Genomic DNA, 19,479 nt, shown 5'->3' on the forward strand with positions numbered 1-19,479 from the left:
TGATATTTTTTTAACTATCCTGTTACATTATTAAGAGGTGAAATTAACTACCCTCACCTTATTCAATATTCAAAATTTTTTGTCCACAAATGTCCTTTTATAGACAAATAAGTGGGCTGAAAAATAGCTACAAAAAGATTTCAAGTACAAAATGCGGTTATATTTTTTGAGATAAAACAGATTTGATTGTGAATTGTGTATTTATTTGAATCAGTAAGAAATCATTCCCTCAGGCGAATAATTATGTTGTATCTGATTTTGTTCTACACAATTGGCATGTCTAAGTTCTGTTGAAAAACAGTGTTTTGCAACAAAAACAGTCATATTACTGTTGAATTTCGAGAAGTACAAGGTCTTAATTTTAATTGGAACCTTTTTTATATACTATATGAAAAGCATAAGTCTTACTTGTTTGTTCTTCCTGGTGTTTCTTCAAATAAAATATGCTTGTTTGATTTTATTCAGTAGCAAATTCAACCAAACATAACTCAACTGCCGCAGGTTTCGATTATTTATCTTTATCTTCATAAATTGAGATCACAATTTAATTTGGAGAGTAACAAATTGTTTTTGTTATTTTCAGTTTTTCATATCACATTGCATAAGTAGAATAGATTCTGTAACCTCCCTGATCAAAGAATGACTCAACGATTAAACTTGATTTAAAAATTCCAACAATCAAAAAAATGTTCAAATTTTGTTAAAATCAACTCTACTTCTACACTTTATAGTCATAATAAGTAACAAAATGATTATCATGAATGTACCTCTTCATATATTTTTTAATTTTGAGTTCATAATTACAATGTTTTCTAGTTTTGTGGTAAATCTAGAATATGGAAAAATTTGAAATACGGATACATTCTATTGGCTCTCAGTATCATTCCTTTAGATTTGAAAATATTGGAAAAATGTTAGTCATTTATAATAAACTCACTAATTATCTCTAAAAGAATAATTCATTGTAGGTCAAATAAGTAATTAAAAAATACAATGATTTACGTAGAACTAATTTAATGAAAGTGGATAAATGCAGAAACCACAAACAACCCAGATTAAAAATTACATTAAATAACCATATAAATAATCTCTTGTCGTAGATTCTCCAATTGATCATGAACAGGTAGCTGAAAAAAATTCATCCCACCCAAAGAAACTGACTGGATCTTAGTTGTTCACGATCATTACAACCGAAGAAATTTCAGTTACATACTGTCAGTCTTACCCAGTGACGTGATTTGTTATTTCAGGTGAGTTGTCTACATTTTGATATTCTGAAGTTCAGAAAAAGTGTGATTCTTTCAGTGAAATAAGGAATTTATTTATTTATACTTATATTAACCAATCACTTGTAATTTTTTCAATTATAAAAAGTATTGTCGAAGGGAATAATCTATTTTAAGGTTAATGACAGGTTTACAGCAGTACTGTTCATAAGGTTCTTTCTGAAAGGTAACTTAATTCAATCAATTAAATAAGTTCTTTGTTTTTATGAATTTTTAAATCTGAGATCTGTGGTTTTAATTTGACTTTAATTTGACCTATAAATATCAATTAAAACAACTCATATTATGTACATGCTTAGATTTTTTTTTTAAATAATGATGTTAATATTATTCAACAAAACACCTGTGTTAGAATAAGATATTCTGAAATTAACGAACTACAAAAGTTTTAAATAGAAATTTCGTTATTTACTTGTTACGCTTTTTATTATTACTTCAAATGAACAACAATAATTTGTCAAAAATTTTATTCAGGAAACCAACTACGCGAAAATGTAATATAGATAAGAATTACTAGTCTCAAATTGAAAACTATAATGTACTAATGTACTGCACGCCTATGAAATAGTTCTGGAAATTCCAAAGTTGACAATACATATACTTCTGTTCATTAAAATAATATACAAGACTTGCGACAGATTCTTGAAATTTTTTAGCTGTGTAAATTCTCTTGACATTTGTTGCGATGTTTACCAATATTAAATTAAGGTAATCAAGTAAGCATTTCCAAAAAATTTTCATTAGATCATAAATATTAACCCTTTCAAACCAACCATCTTACAAATTTAGCAATAATGGCAGTTCTGCCATTATTGTTAACTGGGGAGCCATTCAATACACTTTTACTTGAACTGAACTCAAATTAATTATTGAATTATCTGTCACTGACAATGACAGTAGGAACTCGGATTTACGCAGACAAAATTAAGTGTATGCTTTTTCAGTGAACAAAAGTGTATAGTCATTTATGAAAAGGGTGATAAACTTAAAATATTCATAACAATGATCCAAAAATTCAGAACAAATAGAATTTATCAAGAATCGGTCTATCTGAATTCCCTAGTTTCACTCCCAAGCATGCCCACAACATATTTTTATGACATTAGATATCGGAAAATATAATTTTAATGTTTTCGTAATTTATAATTTTCTATGTCGTAATCAATCATTTTAGAGAGGAAAAATGGTCAAAAGAAAATTTTTCACAAGTATTATTGTTTATTTGGGAGGATTTCATGGGAGGACCCTAATGTTGAATGTGTTTTCTCTTGGCTAGTAAATAAGTTACAAGGAAACTGTAGAAAACCTGTAACACCTTCGAGTTCTGTGAAAAGGTTTGATTGTCAGATGAAAATATGGGAGTTGTCCGGATAGGCTAGTTGATTCTAGTGGGCCGGTGCTCGTAGTCGAAGTGGAAAGTTAGGGTGTATTAGTCTGGGTTTTATCCTTGAGGGTATTCTCGTTATTTACTTTTTGGTTCATATTTATGCTTTTTGGGTCAAAGTAGCCAAATTATCAGCAATTTTCCAGCACTTGCACCAGAAGTGGTGAAAGACTAAGAATATTGCTATTTAATACCAACAAATTCAACATGAATTCATTGTTTGTTAATAATTTTTTCATCATTCTGGATAAACATGTTTTTGGTTCGATTTACTCTAAACTTTTTAATAAAAATAACACGATATATAGTTATTCTTATAAGCGAGAAGATTTTAAGTATCTGGTCATGTATTAAAGTGGTGAATAAGACAATAAGAGAACCGCTATTATTCTTGGTTAAGTTTTATAGATGTGTATGTACTCAAAATAATCATGTTGGGGTTAAATAAATAGTACATTTTTTTCTTGATTATTATTTTGCTAAGAATTCGATTTCACTTTCGCTCAATGAACAATCAAGAGTTCAAAATAATACTTACCTCAAAACATAAGACTCTTTCAATTAATTATAATGGCGTATTTTTGTGCAACATTATATATTTGAACGCAAGTTTTTAATTGACGTGAAATAAATGACACAAGCACAATATCACATAAATACTTAGACTAATAAGTAAACAAGGTACGTAGCTGATTGATATTTTTCCAGTCACTGAAAAAATCTAAAGAAAAGAATTCCTTAATTGTCAAATCATTATTGTTTTCGCCTTCAGAGGGGTGAGTAGTTAACTGGATACAGCACTTCGGGTTTGATTTTAGAATGGATTGAGGATATTCCATAATTTTTATGTAATTAATTATCATTTCCGAACACTAGGACGTGAACCTATGTTCGAACATTAACTGTTGCATTCTAATTTAACTTGCTATTCCTGAGGTGAAACACCAACCTGCTACATTTGCAGCTTGTTTGTGATAAGCGTGGATAAAAACATGTTATTTGCGGTATCAACAAATGATCGATTAATACATTTGATGCTTTGATCGAATTCCTATATTGTATAATATCTGTCGGGTGATCTACTATTTAATGTTGAATAAAACAATTAAAAATACAAATCACTAGTTCTTCAACTACATTGTTCATTAAGAATCATATCCTACTGACTGATAAGTATCCTACACATTTCAAATATTGTTGAATTTGTGTTATTAATACTGCGATAAATTATTCTTGAATTCAGTAGTTACTGTGATTCCATTTCTTCTTGTATTATTGGGTGATACTGAAATTATTTATTACCTTCCATATCTTCTTCTAAAACGGATTAGTAAATTCATATTTAGTAAAATATTACCTGTTGCAAGTTTTCTACCTATGAAATTTTTTTCACTCTTTAACAAAACAACAATTGTCGATAATAAAAGATTACATCATTATATCCGATAATTTGTAAATATTTAACAACTCGTGTCATAACATTTGATAACATGAAAACTCACAACAAATTAATTTTCATTTTTTCAGCCCTGCAAATGATTAACACAAAGTAGATCTTTAATTTGTTATCCATTGGAAATTTATGGCTGTGATCACCAAAACAAAAATATTGTATATCAGTTGGTAATTATCTAGTAGAAAGTTGGAATATTTGATTGTACATGTGAAAGATTGATTAAAAATTGTATACTTATATGCATATCAGTTCAAGAGCAGTGAGTTAAAGTGAAGCCATAGTAATTATCATTCGACACAATATAGTTATTTTGGTATAGCAAACGTCAAACATCAGTTATGCGTGAGAAGTCGTTATTGCACATGTTTCAAGGGACATTTCCTCAACTGATAGCTGTCCTCACAGGTGAGTCGATTAACTCTTTATCAAATTTATAGTGTATTATAAATTATTGGAAGGTTTCGTATTGATTATAATTTTTTTTATTTAATAAGCTTTACTTTTTAATAAAGTTATAAAATTACTAAAGTAACTATTTAAACTAGTACAGTTTCACCCATTTTTTTGAGCAAACAATTATAAAGAATATAAGAAAACCTATACACTTGTCTGATTATTAAAACATTGGTTTGTATAGATATATGAGCTTTTCGCATAATTGTTTCCATATCCATACAAGGTGAACAAAGATAATCTTTGTATGATAATTTCATCAACTTTGTTTACTTCTTAGACCTTAACAAGTGTTTTTCTTAAAAACTGATAGAAATTGACTCTTTGACCTATTTCGGTCTCTTATCAAAATATATGAATCTTTGTATGATGTATACATCTGAAGTTCCAATCCCTTACCACAGTTTTAAATAGGTACGTTAATTTAAAAACATTTCTATGTGCATCCAACCATCACTAGCATTTCAAAAATTCCTCATTTCTTCTGCTCTAGCATTTTCACTGTCGATTTAAGTACATTATTATATTCACCTTTTCCAATTCAATATTGTATTGATTCATAAAATAAGTATCACTTCTTCATTGGTGCGATATGGAAATAATCCATTGAATATTCTACATTAGAATAATATATAGGAGATCAGAGCAGTTGTAAAAAGTCAAACAAAATGGTCTTTATTCTAGATCGAGAATAAATCTACAAATTCATCAAAAGCAAATACAAATATCAGAACTTATGTCAACTGTTATTTATAAAGAAAATTATCAGCACATGCTATGCAAAAACTATTTCTGGAAAAATGTTTAGAAATAATGCAATAATTTCAGATTTTCTCACAAGAACAATATGAACAATCATTTTAAGAATCCTTTCTTAAATAAATTTTTTATTCGGACGCTTTTAGAAAGGAGCTAATAAAAATGATAATAGACTTGACTAGACAACAAAAGAAGATTAGAATCCGTGAATTTACGACTGAATAACAGCAGCCGGGGTTTTTCTAATATATACAAACCAATTATAATACCACATAACAAAATTTTATAACTACAACAAACTTATTCTTGGTATGCTGTAAGATATGCACAAATTTTACTGGAGTATAAAACTCAAATTCGTTGATAAAAATTTATGGATAACTTACTTTAATATTTCATTCTTTTAACAAATATTATATCTTATAGGAACAATAGGAGCAATTTCCGATGGAATGCATTATGGATGGACTGCTCCTGTTTTGCCAACATTGGAAAGTAATAGTTCCCACATTCACTTACAAGAAAGGGATCACATATGGTTGGAGACTATTTACATGATTGGTGGAATTACTGGTTTACCGGTATGTATAATTAGCAAATAAAGTTTAAAAAACGTATAACAACAGTATTCATAATGACTTCTATTAAATAGAAGAATGTAAATTTTTAATCCAAATTCAGAAATACGTGGGCGGTTTGACAAAAAGAGTAACTTTCAAGAGGTTGATAACACTCTCTCTATTTGTAAGTTTTTGCCATGTTTTTGATGTCGTCTTTAAAATGTTTAATACTCATATAAAGAAAACTATTTCCGTTATTGGGTAAATATTAAAAAAATGGAATTACGATAACTAATAAAATATTTTACGAGGCAAAACAAACAAACCGAGGAAAAATGAAAATGAAAGTGCTCTTTTCAACGGAATGAGTGGTTTTCCACTAGTAAGAGTGGCCATATTATGCTGTACATTTGGGAGCGTCATTTACTGTAACTACTGAAAACAAAATCCGTGCCCTTGTACTTAGCGACATAGCTAATGAAGTAAATACACGTTTGCAATGTTTTGTATAGAAGGTTACATATTAAGAAGTTATATACAAGGCGATTTCTGTGATCGCTTAAAGCTAATCAAACATTAAAGTGAATTTTTTCATCGACATACTACAGAAGATGGAGCTTGGGTATACCATTATACAAACAGAAACAAAAAGTTTATCAAAACAAGAGAACTCGCTTCCAAGAATCCAATAACCGTTTCTTCGGCCAATACCATCATGACTACGATGTTTGGGGAGTCCATTATTGATTATTGAGGAAGAGGAAAAACGATAAATAGCCACTATTATGCTGATTTACTGAAACGCTTTGATCACGAACTAAAAAAACAACCGCATTTGTTGAAGTTTGAGTTTTTTTCCATCACGACAATTCACAGTTCACACACACAATCAATCTTTTGTGTTTGGATTTCATGCTTTCACGTGATACCCTTAATTCATCAAATAATTTTTTATATTGCGTCGTAAATTACACACCAAATATCTAGAGTTTAGTGAAATAATTAGTAAGATACTGTTACCACAAACTTATCACAAATGTTGTATAAGGCGAAACAAACGACAAATTAGTCTAAATATAATAGTAATGACTCTGCTACCTACCAAATAATTGCAAGGTACATTACTGAATATGATGATTCATGTAGAGTTTTGCCAATCAGTTCAAAAAATAATTTGTTTTCCGATTTTGATATTCAACTAAATATTATGAATTGTTCTCATTTTCATCATATCAACTGTATGTTCATATCCGAGTATCGAATCAATTTATATTTTTCTTGTCTGTCCTATAGATACGTGTGTCATACTGAACATTTTTATTTACTCCATATCTGAAAGATTATTTTGAGGAATTTTGTTAACTATACTCTTCTATCTCTTAAACTCCATTCGTTTGTTCATTCGATCAAACAATTTAACAAAAACTTCTTGGAACTTTTTATCCCGTATATGGACACAACAAATACCAAATACGAGATTGTGTTAGTTGCTGCGGGTCTAAAAATTTCGATCATGACTCAATCTTAAGTTCTTATTAATTCAATTCTAATCCGTCGCTTCGCCTAGTGGTTTCTAAAAAATGTTTGTACCGAGGTAAATTCCAATTTGGCATTGATAGAAATAACCAAAAAATTCAGTAAATTACAACTAGAGCGAATATCTAACCTACAGATCCCTCAAAGAAAAGAAATAGCCGAGGTATCAAGAATATTCTGTACATACAATCGAATTTCTTTAAAAACAACGTCATGTATCTTTGAAAACTGTTATTTGCTTTTGAAACCCATCAACTGTCTGTTCAAACACAAACGGTCAGTTTCTTGGAAATTCTCTATTTTAACAACAAACCGTCACTTGTCTTTTGCAATTTTTCGTAAATAAACTTTCATTTGTCCTTAGAAACCCCCTTTTTGGTATCTTCCTTTCTCAATGTTCCCACAAACAAACCGTTGTTTCTTTTTGGAATGTATATTTTTTGAGAGCAAACTGTTATTTGTCTTTGAATACTATGTTTTTCAAAAATCAAACCATCGTTTTTAAAATCTGACTTTTTTAAAATAAAAGTATCATTTGTCTTTTTCTGTACTTTTCAAAAACAAAACGTAATTTTTCTTTGAAATCTGTCTGTTTCAAAGACAAACAGTCATTGACGATTCTAAATGTTTTTGACGTTTCAATTTAAAACTATTTTCACTCTGTATGATAAATAATTGTGAATGCAAATTGTCTCAGAGAATTTTTAATATTATATTTGAATAAAGGAGTGTTTATAATTATTATAGAAGTAGAAAGTGACGTCAAGATAATATTTAAACAAATACTTTTATTTCCTATTCATTATAATATTCACGTAAATTAAAATAGTTGTTCAAAAAATTTACTACGCATCTGTAACTTGCGTTTTATGGACCAAAGGAAGATGCTAAGAAAAAAGATCAAATTAAAATTATCTTGATAAAATCCACCAAGGAGACAATTTGAATATGCTTAAAAACGTTACTTTATCTTGATTTGTTGGAATCTTTTGGAAACAACTGCATTCCTAGGAAAATTACCTCAAGAATTGGGAACCTAATATAATGCGAAAATCAAAAACATGCGAAGAACCGTAACGTATGTAATATTCTTTTAAAAATATCTATGTTTGTAGATATTTGACTGATTTTTTTATTCTAAATATGGACCATAAAGTTGATGAACATCTATCAAGATCACATCGACATACTATCGATTTGTACAGCTGCGAAAAAAATTTTGTGGATAAATATAACAATAGCCCACAAAATAACAATTCAACAGTATATTCTAAGAACTAAAAATCTTGGCTTTGAGCTTGGGTCTTACATAGTTTAATGAGCAATATCATGTTCTCCCAGATGCAATAATGGAAACAAATAATGACAACACATATGTTTACTTCATTAAATATATACGAGGATGATTTTTTGTTACGAACCGTTTTGTAATGGAGTAGGAGGAAATTTAGTTGTGACCGTAAATTATATTACAAACTAAAATAAAACCATTGTTTCAGTTTTTAACATTTAAATACTTGTCAAGCCGTGGCCCCAGCTTTTGGATCTCATTGTACGAAGAATTTCCTTTAGTTTTAGAAAGAACTGAAAGTTTAATAGTGCTAATTAACAGGTGAATGCGAATATTCTTAACGACTTTTCGTGTCAAGCCTTTGATACTAAAGCTCCCAGATCGTTTTGCATCAACAATATTTGTCCTTCCTTTATGAAAAAGTCTACATCATTGGCACACATTTCAATCATTCATTGCACCTTCATAAACTTCAACAAGTTGTCGTTGAATTTCAGTAAGACGGACTTTTTTGAATTTACCACCGAACAACTCAAACAAAGGAATTAAAAATAAAACCAACACCGGAAGAGACACTAAAGGCTATTTATATTGTAAAATGCTTAGCTACTTATCAAATTAACTTGATATGTCGATTATATTCAAGTTAATAGTTGTTGACCATTGAATTTATAAATATAATATATTTTTTCAGATTACCATCTTCGCCGTGGATACAATAGGAAGAAAGGGATCTATCATTATATCGGCATTCATGGCTTTAGTTTCTTGGATACTAATAGCTGTTGCAGACAGTACATTGTTTTTGTACATCGCAAGATATATAATCGGTTTATCAGGGGATGTGGCGTTTGTAGCAGCTCCCATGTATGTTGCTGAAATAGCAGATAAAAAAATTCGGGGATTCTTAGCAGGAATTATATACTTAATGATGCTATTGGGAATACTAATAATTTATGCAGTAGCACCTTATGCACCATTCTATGTACCAAGTATTGTGGGCTCTGTGATAGTAATTATCCAATTAATTACCTTTCCCTTCATGCCTGACAGCCCTTACTATTTGATATCAAAAGGTAAGGACGAAAAAGCTAAGAGACATCTCCAGAGATTAAGAGGTAGTGATGATGTAGATAAAGAACTTAAAGAAATAACTGCTGCTGTTAATAGACAAAAAAGTGAGAAAGGAAGGCCTCAAGATTTAGTTTTAATTGCAAGTAATAGAAAAGCAGTTATTATAATGGTGATATTGAATGCCGCTCAACATTTTAGTAGTATAAGTGTGATGCTAATGAATTTGCACGAGATTTTAATGTCAGCCGATTCAATATATATGAGATCACAAAACGCTGGGATACTATTCGCGGCACTTATGCTTCTTTCTGCTACAATAGCTGATTTCGTTGTAGACAAATTTGGTAGAAAATATCTTCTTACTATTTCAAGTTTATTAACAGGACTTTGTTTATTAGTATTAGCTGTATATTTTACTTTTAAAAATTGTAATTATGACATCTCAGGTGTGTCTTGGATACCAATTGTGACTGTGATGGTATATGCAGCTGTTTTTAAATTTGGCTTAGGTATAATTCCCATTGTAATGACTGCTGAGCTTTTTCCTGCTAAGACGAAAGCAATGGGAATGACGATAGCTGATTGTGCCTACGTATTTTTCGCCTGGATATCTATAGAGATATACCAAAGGCTTTCTACGGCCTATGGACATGAAGTTCCTTTCTATATTTTTGCGGCCTCTTGTATCCTTACTGCAGTTTTTGCACAACTTTACATTCCAGAAACAAAAGGAAAGACCTTGGAAGAAATTCAATTTATTCTGAAAGGAGTGCCTTTTCCACTGAGAAGTAACAGTTTAAGATCAGAGTCTTTATCTTTTCATGCAACATTAGATAATAAAGACAATAAAATTAATAGTACACCAGAAAAAAACAGTAATGAAAAGAGTGGAGTTTGAAATCATATCATCAATCAAAAGAAAAATTGAATATTTACGATGTTCAGCTAAAATTTACTGAAACACAAAAATACATATCAAATATCAGTTCATTTCTAAATAAGATGTTATTTAGAAAATGAACAACCAGATTTCCGTTAATTTAATTTACTACCATTAGTTTCGAAAGTAAATGTAATGGATTGCAGATCGAAGTCAAATTTTTGTGAAGTATTTGCTACCTTGTCTGAAATTACTTTGTAACCCTAATTAACAACTGGTGCTTATATTACTTTTAATTAACATACAAATGTTAGCGTCATGATTCTTTATTCTTATTGTTTTAATTTAGTTGCTGATGCTCAAGGGGTTGATTTCTTAATAAACCAATAACATACAAATTTGACAATATAACTTTGAAATTAATGAAAATACCCCATAACACTTTGTTTTAAAAGTTTTATGTATCAGACATTCCTTATAATCTCCAATGTTTAAAACACCTCTACTGTCTAGCCTTGCTGACAAACATTTGTTATAGAAATTTTTCGGGGTAGGTGGTATATGATAAATATTCAACTTTGCTTCTACCACTGAAGTACCTTGGTTTGATAAAAAATTGCTCAAGTTTACGTAACACGTAACATACACATTATGTTGATAGGAAATTTTGTGTTCTCTCTGCACTTTTTTTCAATTGGTTATAATTATTTTAATAATTATTTCATATTACCAGTTATTTCACTCTCAAAACATGTAACTTATTGCTAAAGAATATTAGGTTAATAAATTTCTATCAAATAACATGTTAGATCTCATAAGCTATATAATTTGGACCTTACCACAAAGAATTTGAGTTTTTGATAGATATCAATAAGTTAACTTACATAATCCGAAATAGTTCCAAAGTTTTCTCTATTATCAATTTATAAATATGAGTTAGGACCGAGTTATCCTAAATTATTATTGAAAATACAAACTATATTAACTCAATCTCCAATATAAGCATTTTTCTCCGATTTTGGGCAAATTTGTAGCTCTAATCAAAACTGTTAGCTCAATAAATTGTCACTAGAAATTCAGAAGTAACATTTCTAACCATTTTATTATATTATAGCATTTCATTTCAAATTCTAGAGCATCTACATAAAATGAAATGAGTAGAAGTAACCAAAGTTGGCGTTACATATTTTCTATTGCACTGGTTATTTCATATATCTGATCTGTCATTTACACCTTGTGTATGACGTACTGAAAGCTTATTATATTTCTTAGAACTAAGTTGGAGTTTCTGGAACCGTTGACGATATTCATACTGAATATACAGTTTACCTTCAGTCTCTGAAAACGATAACTTGGTTATCGAAACGCGCAGTATAATTGTTTAGTGTTGGTGTAGTGGTGGTGTAAACAGTTTATTCAATATTTCTTAGAAGAAAAATCAATATTATTTGGGATACACGAGAGAAATCACACATTTTCCCCTTTCCAGTAAAGAATTTTATCCAAATAGCAAAAACAATTTAAACTGTCTTGGTACTTGCATAGAGCTTCTACAGAGTGGGTTATAGAAAAAAGTCTATCCCGATATTTGAAAGTATTCATTAGATTATAAAGAAAAGCTGGAACAGATCGATTTTTGCTCTAAAGAAGATACACTTTTTCAACACAGAGAATTGTCATTTGTCAACCCACTCTCTTCAACTTCGCCAACCCTTTATTTTTAAATAGGGACCATACCATGTGTAGCACCACATGCAGTTAGAAAGAGTATTCATACATATGATCGTCCATGATTTTTTTTATATTTAATGCGTATTGGTATTAATTAATTTGAAGCGCAAGTCTATTAAAAATGAAACGCACCGCCTGAGGTTTGCTAATTGGTGACATGAAACAATTAGAACAATAGGATAATTTATTGTGATGTAACGAAAATTATCTAAAGTTGTGACACATAGAACTATTAGTGAATGAAAGGTTCAAACGGTGTCATCGAATGAATCGTGTGAAGTATTGCAGACCATTCAATAACGCCTAATCCATTTTCTACGAAACTCCTGCCCACACGTTCTAATTTTGAGGATATCGTGAATGTGTGTAGTGGAATACTTTTTTGTTCAACTCACTCAAAACAACTGTGTCAATATACAAATAAAACATTCATCCGAAAAAAAAAAACTAAATTAAAAGTTATATTGTACTATATTGTATAATCTCACAAAACTCTAATACATGTGAATCACGAATTGCTTTTTCCATGAAGCTGATTAAACACATTCCCTCTTCTTCTTGTTTACTTCTAGTTTTCAAACAATATCAACTTGTTCTGCAATAGATTATACCATATTGGAAGTATTCGAAAAATACCAACATTCATTTACTAAGAACAACTTTAAACGAATTACTAATTTGTTTTTATTCACTTTTATTATAACAAACTTGCACAAACTAATTAACTTTGAAAAGTCGAAATATATATAAAAAAATATCATAGACCATCATTATGTCACGCAAAAGTCGACGTGTTTCGGCACATATCGAGGTGGATTATTTTTTGTAACCCACTTTGTACATGTTTTATAATTATAGTACATCTTAATCTTAATCAAAACCATGATTTACTAACATTAAGTTTAACAGAAGAAGAATACTTTCTCATCATTTTTCTTATTGAAAAGTTTTTATAAATTAAATATCTGATTTTCAGTGTTTTTAGCTTTAGTGAAAAAATTTTAGAAATAAGTGCCTTTTTAAATATTAATTGAATGTTGAATAGAAATTAATACTGTTATTTAATGAAAAAATCAAACAGACAATCACAATTCAACACTAATGTGACTAATCATCCGCATTGCCTTTAAAAGTTTGGAATCACGATTTGGGGAATTTGTTTGGGGTTCTGAAAAAGTAGATAACAACGCACGCTCACTTTTCATCTGATTTTACCTATATTAGTACTTTTCGTTCATCATCTAATCATTTCACATAGCTGCCCTCAGCATTTTTCAATCTCTTCTCCGCCAAATTCAATCATCTAGAATCTGCGTGTTTTGTTAAGTCCTCCATCCATCTCATTTGTGGTTTTATTGGTAAAGCGTGTGCGTATTTGTGTACTTCTGCACTAGCTAGGGCACAGTGATCGCAAAAATGAAATGTTTTATGGACACATGTGAGATACTATATATAATAATATAGTATAGTCAATGTCGATCTAATAGTACTAAAACTAGTTTCTGTTCCGCGGTTATACTATCTATAATATGTGCTTTAACTGACACTTATAAATAAATGAAAAAATCCGACAGCTCTCGTAGCAGAAATTGTGTCAGTTTGGCCGCATATCAAATTAGAATGTCGCTTCAAAAATCAACTAAGTCTGTCTTCATCCCACTTTTAGCATTAAGTTAGATTCCCAATTATTTATTTCACTTAGTTGATGATCTAGTTAAACCGAAGAATCCTACTTGAGATTTTGTATTGAAATCATTATCGTGCTCTTTTCTTAACACTTTTTATATATTTTCAATAGTTGTTCCGAATTCTGTATCTAAATTTGTCTTCTAACAATAACAAATCCCATCTTTTCAAAAATAACTGCTCATATCAACTATTTTCCTTTTATAATTTCAACCGTCTTGACTGACTGAAAGAACTAACTGCTCCTGGGGTTGATCGTTTTTCATGAAATTAAAATCAATTAAAAGATATGGTAAAATTATGAGTGGATATTCGATGAAACTACAGAATCTATTCTATTATTAAACCTTTAAATGCTTTTGTTATGAAAGTAGTTGACTGCTTAAAAATAGCCTAATATAAAAACTCTAATATCTATTATTACGGATATAAAATGCTATGTGATAGTTGTTCCTCCGAACTTAAAGACTGAAGTTCTTAGGTGCTTGGCATTCGTCACTTTACGATATACTGTACTTCTATGCCGTTATAACTTTTTGAAGTAAATTTGTACGTTGAAAAAACTGATCTAGAGTATCCCTAACATTCTGATAAAATTATATGTAATCTGAAAAAATATTTTTTATCAATTGCAGATTAATTTTGTGTGTATGTGTATGGAGTATGGATGGCCTTACAATAAAGCTATAGGACACAGACATTTTTTGTACGTAATGAATAAGCATGATTTCAAGAACTTTTCTTGCTTCCTTGATGAAGTTTATTATAGTATCTACAGTAGCTTTATTTACGCATGCCAGGAGAGAGGTAATATTTAATGGGAGAGGAAAGTTACAGTAAATCAAAGAAATATAGAAATTAGATATAGCCGCTTCTTTTTTCTTGCACTATAGAAAAATATTATTAGTATCACCGATCGATGCGTTGTTGTAACTGCAAAATGGCGACTGTAGAATAAACAATTTATGAAGGTGCACCGGAAAACAACCATGATTTAATTCAATTCGCGTTATAGTTGCTATTTTACGATAATCAAAATTTGTTATGTGTGTGGAATGCTATTTGTCAGATTGAGATAATGCTGTTTTGCTGAAGTTCTTATAATCTTCTCTTCATCTGATTCCAATAGATTTTTTATGCTTGCTAATTACATCAGCTTGACAGAAAAAGCTCAAGTACTCTTCCTATTTGCAAGCTTCTTTTGCCTCATGATCTACATTCTCCGCTGTGACATTTTACCCATAATTGGATAATTCATTTGTTTTTAATTTTTAATTGATACAATTGATAGTAATAGTTTTTTAATCTAAAATCAATTCCTTGTTATAAGTATTTATTGCGAATTCATTTTATATCGAATATTTTATTTCACTATATACATTGTATTTCTTGAAACTGCAAATTTACTTGACAGTATTTTTAGTTGATTTTTCATGAAGTGAATCGATTACAAAACTAATAACGTAATTCTTATATCACTTCCAGCCTATTGAAACTACATAAATAGATAAAATTTTCGATGGCTTATCCCTCTGATATACAATTTTTCATAATTATTTGCTGATTAGTTTTATTTTTAAAAATTAAGTAAAACTTAAGATATACCTATCGAAATGTGTAGACAAATTCAAAGCTACATTATATTTAAATAAATTTTATCAATTCGCTCTTATTGTTTCAATTGAAATGCAATTGATGAATCATAATATGTAAATATCTCAGCTTCATACTGTATCAAAATTTAATTTTTTATATGATATTAAGATGCCTGCTGGCATAAAATTTTAGGAAAAGTATATTCTTTGATATCATGATAACATATAATCATACCTCATCAAAAAATGTTTAGAATCTGGGCCCAACAGCAAAATCTTTCCATTTACTTAGACACAAACTAGAGCATCATCTAGCTCATGCGTGTGTTTCATTTCCTTTGCTTTGCAAAATACCGCTCTAATTCCGTACCTGTTTTCGCCAGCTAATTTCTCAAAAAGGAAAAAATTGTGGATTTCAAAAGGAAACTGTGGATAGTTTATTAAGAATTATGACAGAAAAGATATAGAAGCAACACTCATAGAAAGAAAAACATTTTTAGTAAATTATCCAATTTTATATAATCTTATAATTATTTCCTAATGATGTTTGTTAAATACTATTTTGGATTCATATCGAAAATGAGAATTTCATTAATTAATTTTGATTTGAATTAATTAATTGTGATATATATTTACCATCTAACGTTTAATTTTATGGGACGTATTGCTCATAATGGCAAATATTTATCCATTACAACTTTTTCATAGAAAAAATATTTTCGAAGACTCCCAACAATATCTATTATTTAATAATTATTCAAATTAGTTATTATAAAATAGGCCAGATTAAACTCTTGTTATTATCTGTTGATACAGACTATTTCTTTCACATAGAAAAGTTTATAGCACATTTTGCGCGAATAGAAGTACAACCTGTAAGTTGTCATAGTTTACCGTTTGAGCTATTTGTTTATGGAAGTCATATAATTGTATCCAACAGGTGCAAATTCAAAACGTAACTGATAACCAGAGCGTTGGAAAAAGCCAGAGCAGTGGTCCACCGAAATAGCGATGCGGGCAAAAACTAGAAATATATATACAGTGAAACTTCGAATTGTCATATGACGAGTTATCAAAAAATAAGTATACATATTTTTATTTACTTCAAATAAAAATTAATGCATTATTTCAGTAAAAATGCAAATCTACACCCATATATATATTAAACATATTCCACTCTAATAAATATGATCATATCAATTTTTGTACATACATATACGTGTGTATTTAATTTATTATAAAAAGTCATTTATTTGTGACAGACGAATGGATTACTTATTTTGATTTTGAAAAAAAAATCTTGACTTTTATTCAAATTCTCATACAGAGAGTCTAGTGTATGTTCTTTGGCTTTTGAATAGAAACGCAAGACATGCAGCGAATTTTCAACCATTTTGTTTGAAGATGGTTGATGGAAATCGTCTTCCAAATCCTTCTCCACTATCTCGACCTCGCAGTCAGCTTTGTCGTTGAAATGTACCGATTCGGATTTGCAAGACTCATGATATCTTCTTCGGTGGAAAACTTCAAAGTAACGATTTCGTCATCCACTTCTTTAAAATCGTTAAAGATGCTACCATTGTCTAAGCTCCAAGCTTCTTATTTCATTTCTTCTTCACTTTCTCTCTTTCTTGCCGGAAAATTGTCAATGAAATAAATACATTTTCTTCTCTCGTTTTCAAAGTATCTGTTCAATGTTAATAGCCATTCTTTTGTATCCAGAGCTTTGAATTTGCTTAGTAGTCAAATCGCAACCACTTATTACTTCGAAAGCAGCGTGGTTCATTATTTTTACCTATTAGAAATAATCTTATTTTTTATGATCCCTCCATATTTGTAAGAAACATCAATATGACTCTTTGTTTACTATACTTATCCCTATTGCACTTCTTTTGTAAAACGCCAAGTGCTTTATAAGTTCTTATTAAATGGGGTAACACATCACGTCTCCATTTAGTACAATCTCCATCATTCACATCTCTGCTTTCTTCACATGGGTTTTTGACATATGCGACATTTATAAAAGAATGTTTATCATTAATTTCAATGATAAAACTTTTTTTATGTTATTTATCTTTGTTTCCAATTATCATTCCAGTCTGTGTTTGGTTTAATGTTTGTTTGTCCTAGTTTTTGACTGAAGTACAATACTTCTTATTTAATCAGCCTTTCGGATATAGGCAAATTCTGCACTTTAGCAGGTTTAAGCTGACTAACTACTTCTTCTTCAGAATAATAGACTCTGTTCTTGCCGAAATACCGTACCTCACACCTACATCTTTATTTCAGAGCCACTGTACACTTCCTTTATAAGCTTATATTCTGGTTAACAAATGAAGTTTTGATGACATAGCAAGTAGCAAACCAAACAAAAATGCCTTGGACGTCAAAATCTTATAAATAGTAAAAGCGAATGTACTGTAATAGTGATGACGTCACACACCGCCATTGTTGGCGCAGGTCAGGGATCACGTTCCAAACAAAGTTTTAACTGCGTTGACGATCGTATATATGTTTAGTGATTTGTAATTCGGATTTGATTTGATAAATTTTGATAAAAAATAACTTTAAAGAACGCACACTACCTCACACACTTTGTTTAGAAAGGGAACTTAACAATATGACGGCCGTGACGTCGCACTCCGGTTGTCTATTGAAACAGAGCAGAGAATAAACTGGTTGCGTAAAACTTTGTAAACAACAACTTAATAAATCTTAATAAAGAGGTTCCTCCAAAAAATTCGACTTAACTGAAGTTGGCGCCAAATATGATTTTGAGTTAACAAGATATTCGAGTAATAGAAGCGAGTAAAACAAAATTACACATATTTCTCATTTTTGCCGCTATTGCCAACAAATTTGTGCGACTTTTATGCTGCTGCGATCTAAGAATGATCGCAGAAAAGAAAATATTGATATAACTATGTTGAGTTACTTGAATATGTACATCTATGTATGTTATAGAAAAACGATTCCATTTGACATAAAAACTTGGTGGATCCTAGATATATATTATAATATTCTACAGAAAACCAATTTTTTTGGAAGTATTCTTACTATAATCTAACAGAAGAAAGATAAACCATCTAGATATGCCCTACGCTAGACCAATGTAATTGACAGATTCCTCGATATCAGTAGAAAAATAAAACCTTAATGCCTCCACTCTGGGTTCACGCAATTAATGTACTTCCGTTGAATTCATTATTCTACAGCCAATAGAGCGCTACAAAAATTATAAGATTTCCATGACCTTTAGTTTCAATACGTATTGACTGTTCTTAAATGTACTTCCCAAATTAAAAACGTATATTTTATTTATACCTCCATTGTGCTTTAAACCTACATATTTGCTTCAACAATAACTAAATAACGTGATAAATGAGTAAGAAATATATGACCTATTAATAAATGAGGCTTGTGAATTAGTAAGTATAGTTACTGATTAATGTGATAGACTATATCTATTTTGTTTGTGACACAAATCAATTATAAAAAATAAATTTTAGATTGTTTATTTGTTTCAACTCACTATGTACCCTATTTCCACTTATCCTATATCATACCACACAATTCTTGATAGTTCTACTTGTATCTGTATTGAAATTGTCCACCAATATATCCATGTACTTGATACGTTGGGTCAATTTTAGCAAAATCTGAGAGGAGTATACGAACTTATATCCATATCAAATATTATCTAAACATAACGGAAAATATAACAATCAAGAAAGTTTCGATGAGACTAACTACATAACTATTCACAAAAGAGGCAACTTTTGATACAG

General features: G+C 29.9%; 1 protein-coding gene across 2 annotated transcripts in view; it reads left to right on the forward strand.

Moving 5' to 3' along the window:
* The window catches only part of LOC130893720 (facilitated trehalose transporter Tret1-like), a 33,364-nt gene extending 14,158 nt beyond the window's left edge, over nt 1–19,206 (forward strand). For both annotated transcript variants that reach the window (XM_057800048.1, XM_057800056.1), the window contains exons 2-5: nt 1,101–1,250; nt 4,198–4,531; nt 5,765–5,919; nt 9,420–19,206. In XM_057800048.1, the coding sequence (XP_057656031.1) occupies nt 4,465–4,531; nt 5,765–5,919; nt 9,420–10,697 (1,500 nt within the window). In that variant the 5' untranslated portion in view covers nt 1,101–1,250; nt 4,198–4,464 and the 3' untranslated portion in view covers nt 10,698–19,206. The remainder of the gene's footprint in view (nt 1–1,100; nt 1,251–4,197; nt 4,532–5,764; nt 5,920–9,419) is intronic.
* The last annotated feature ends 273 nt before the right edge of the window (nt 19,207–19,479 follow it).

The sequence above is a fragment of the Diorhabda carinulata genome, chromosome 1 (genome assembly GCF_026250575.1).
Source record: "Diorhabda carinulata isolate Delta chromosome 1, icDioCari1.1, whole genome shotgun sequence".
Taxonomy (NCBI): Eukaryota; Metazoa; Arthropoda; class Insecta; order Coleoptera; family Chrysomelidae; genus Diorhabda; species Diorhabda carinulata.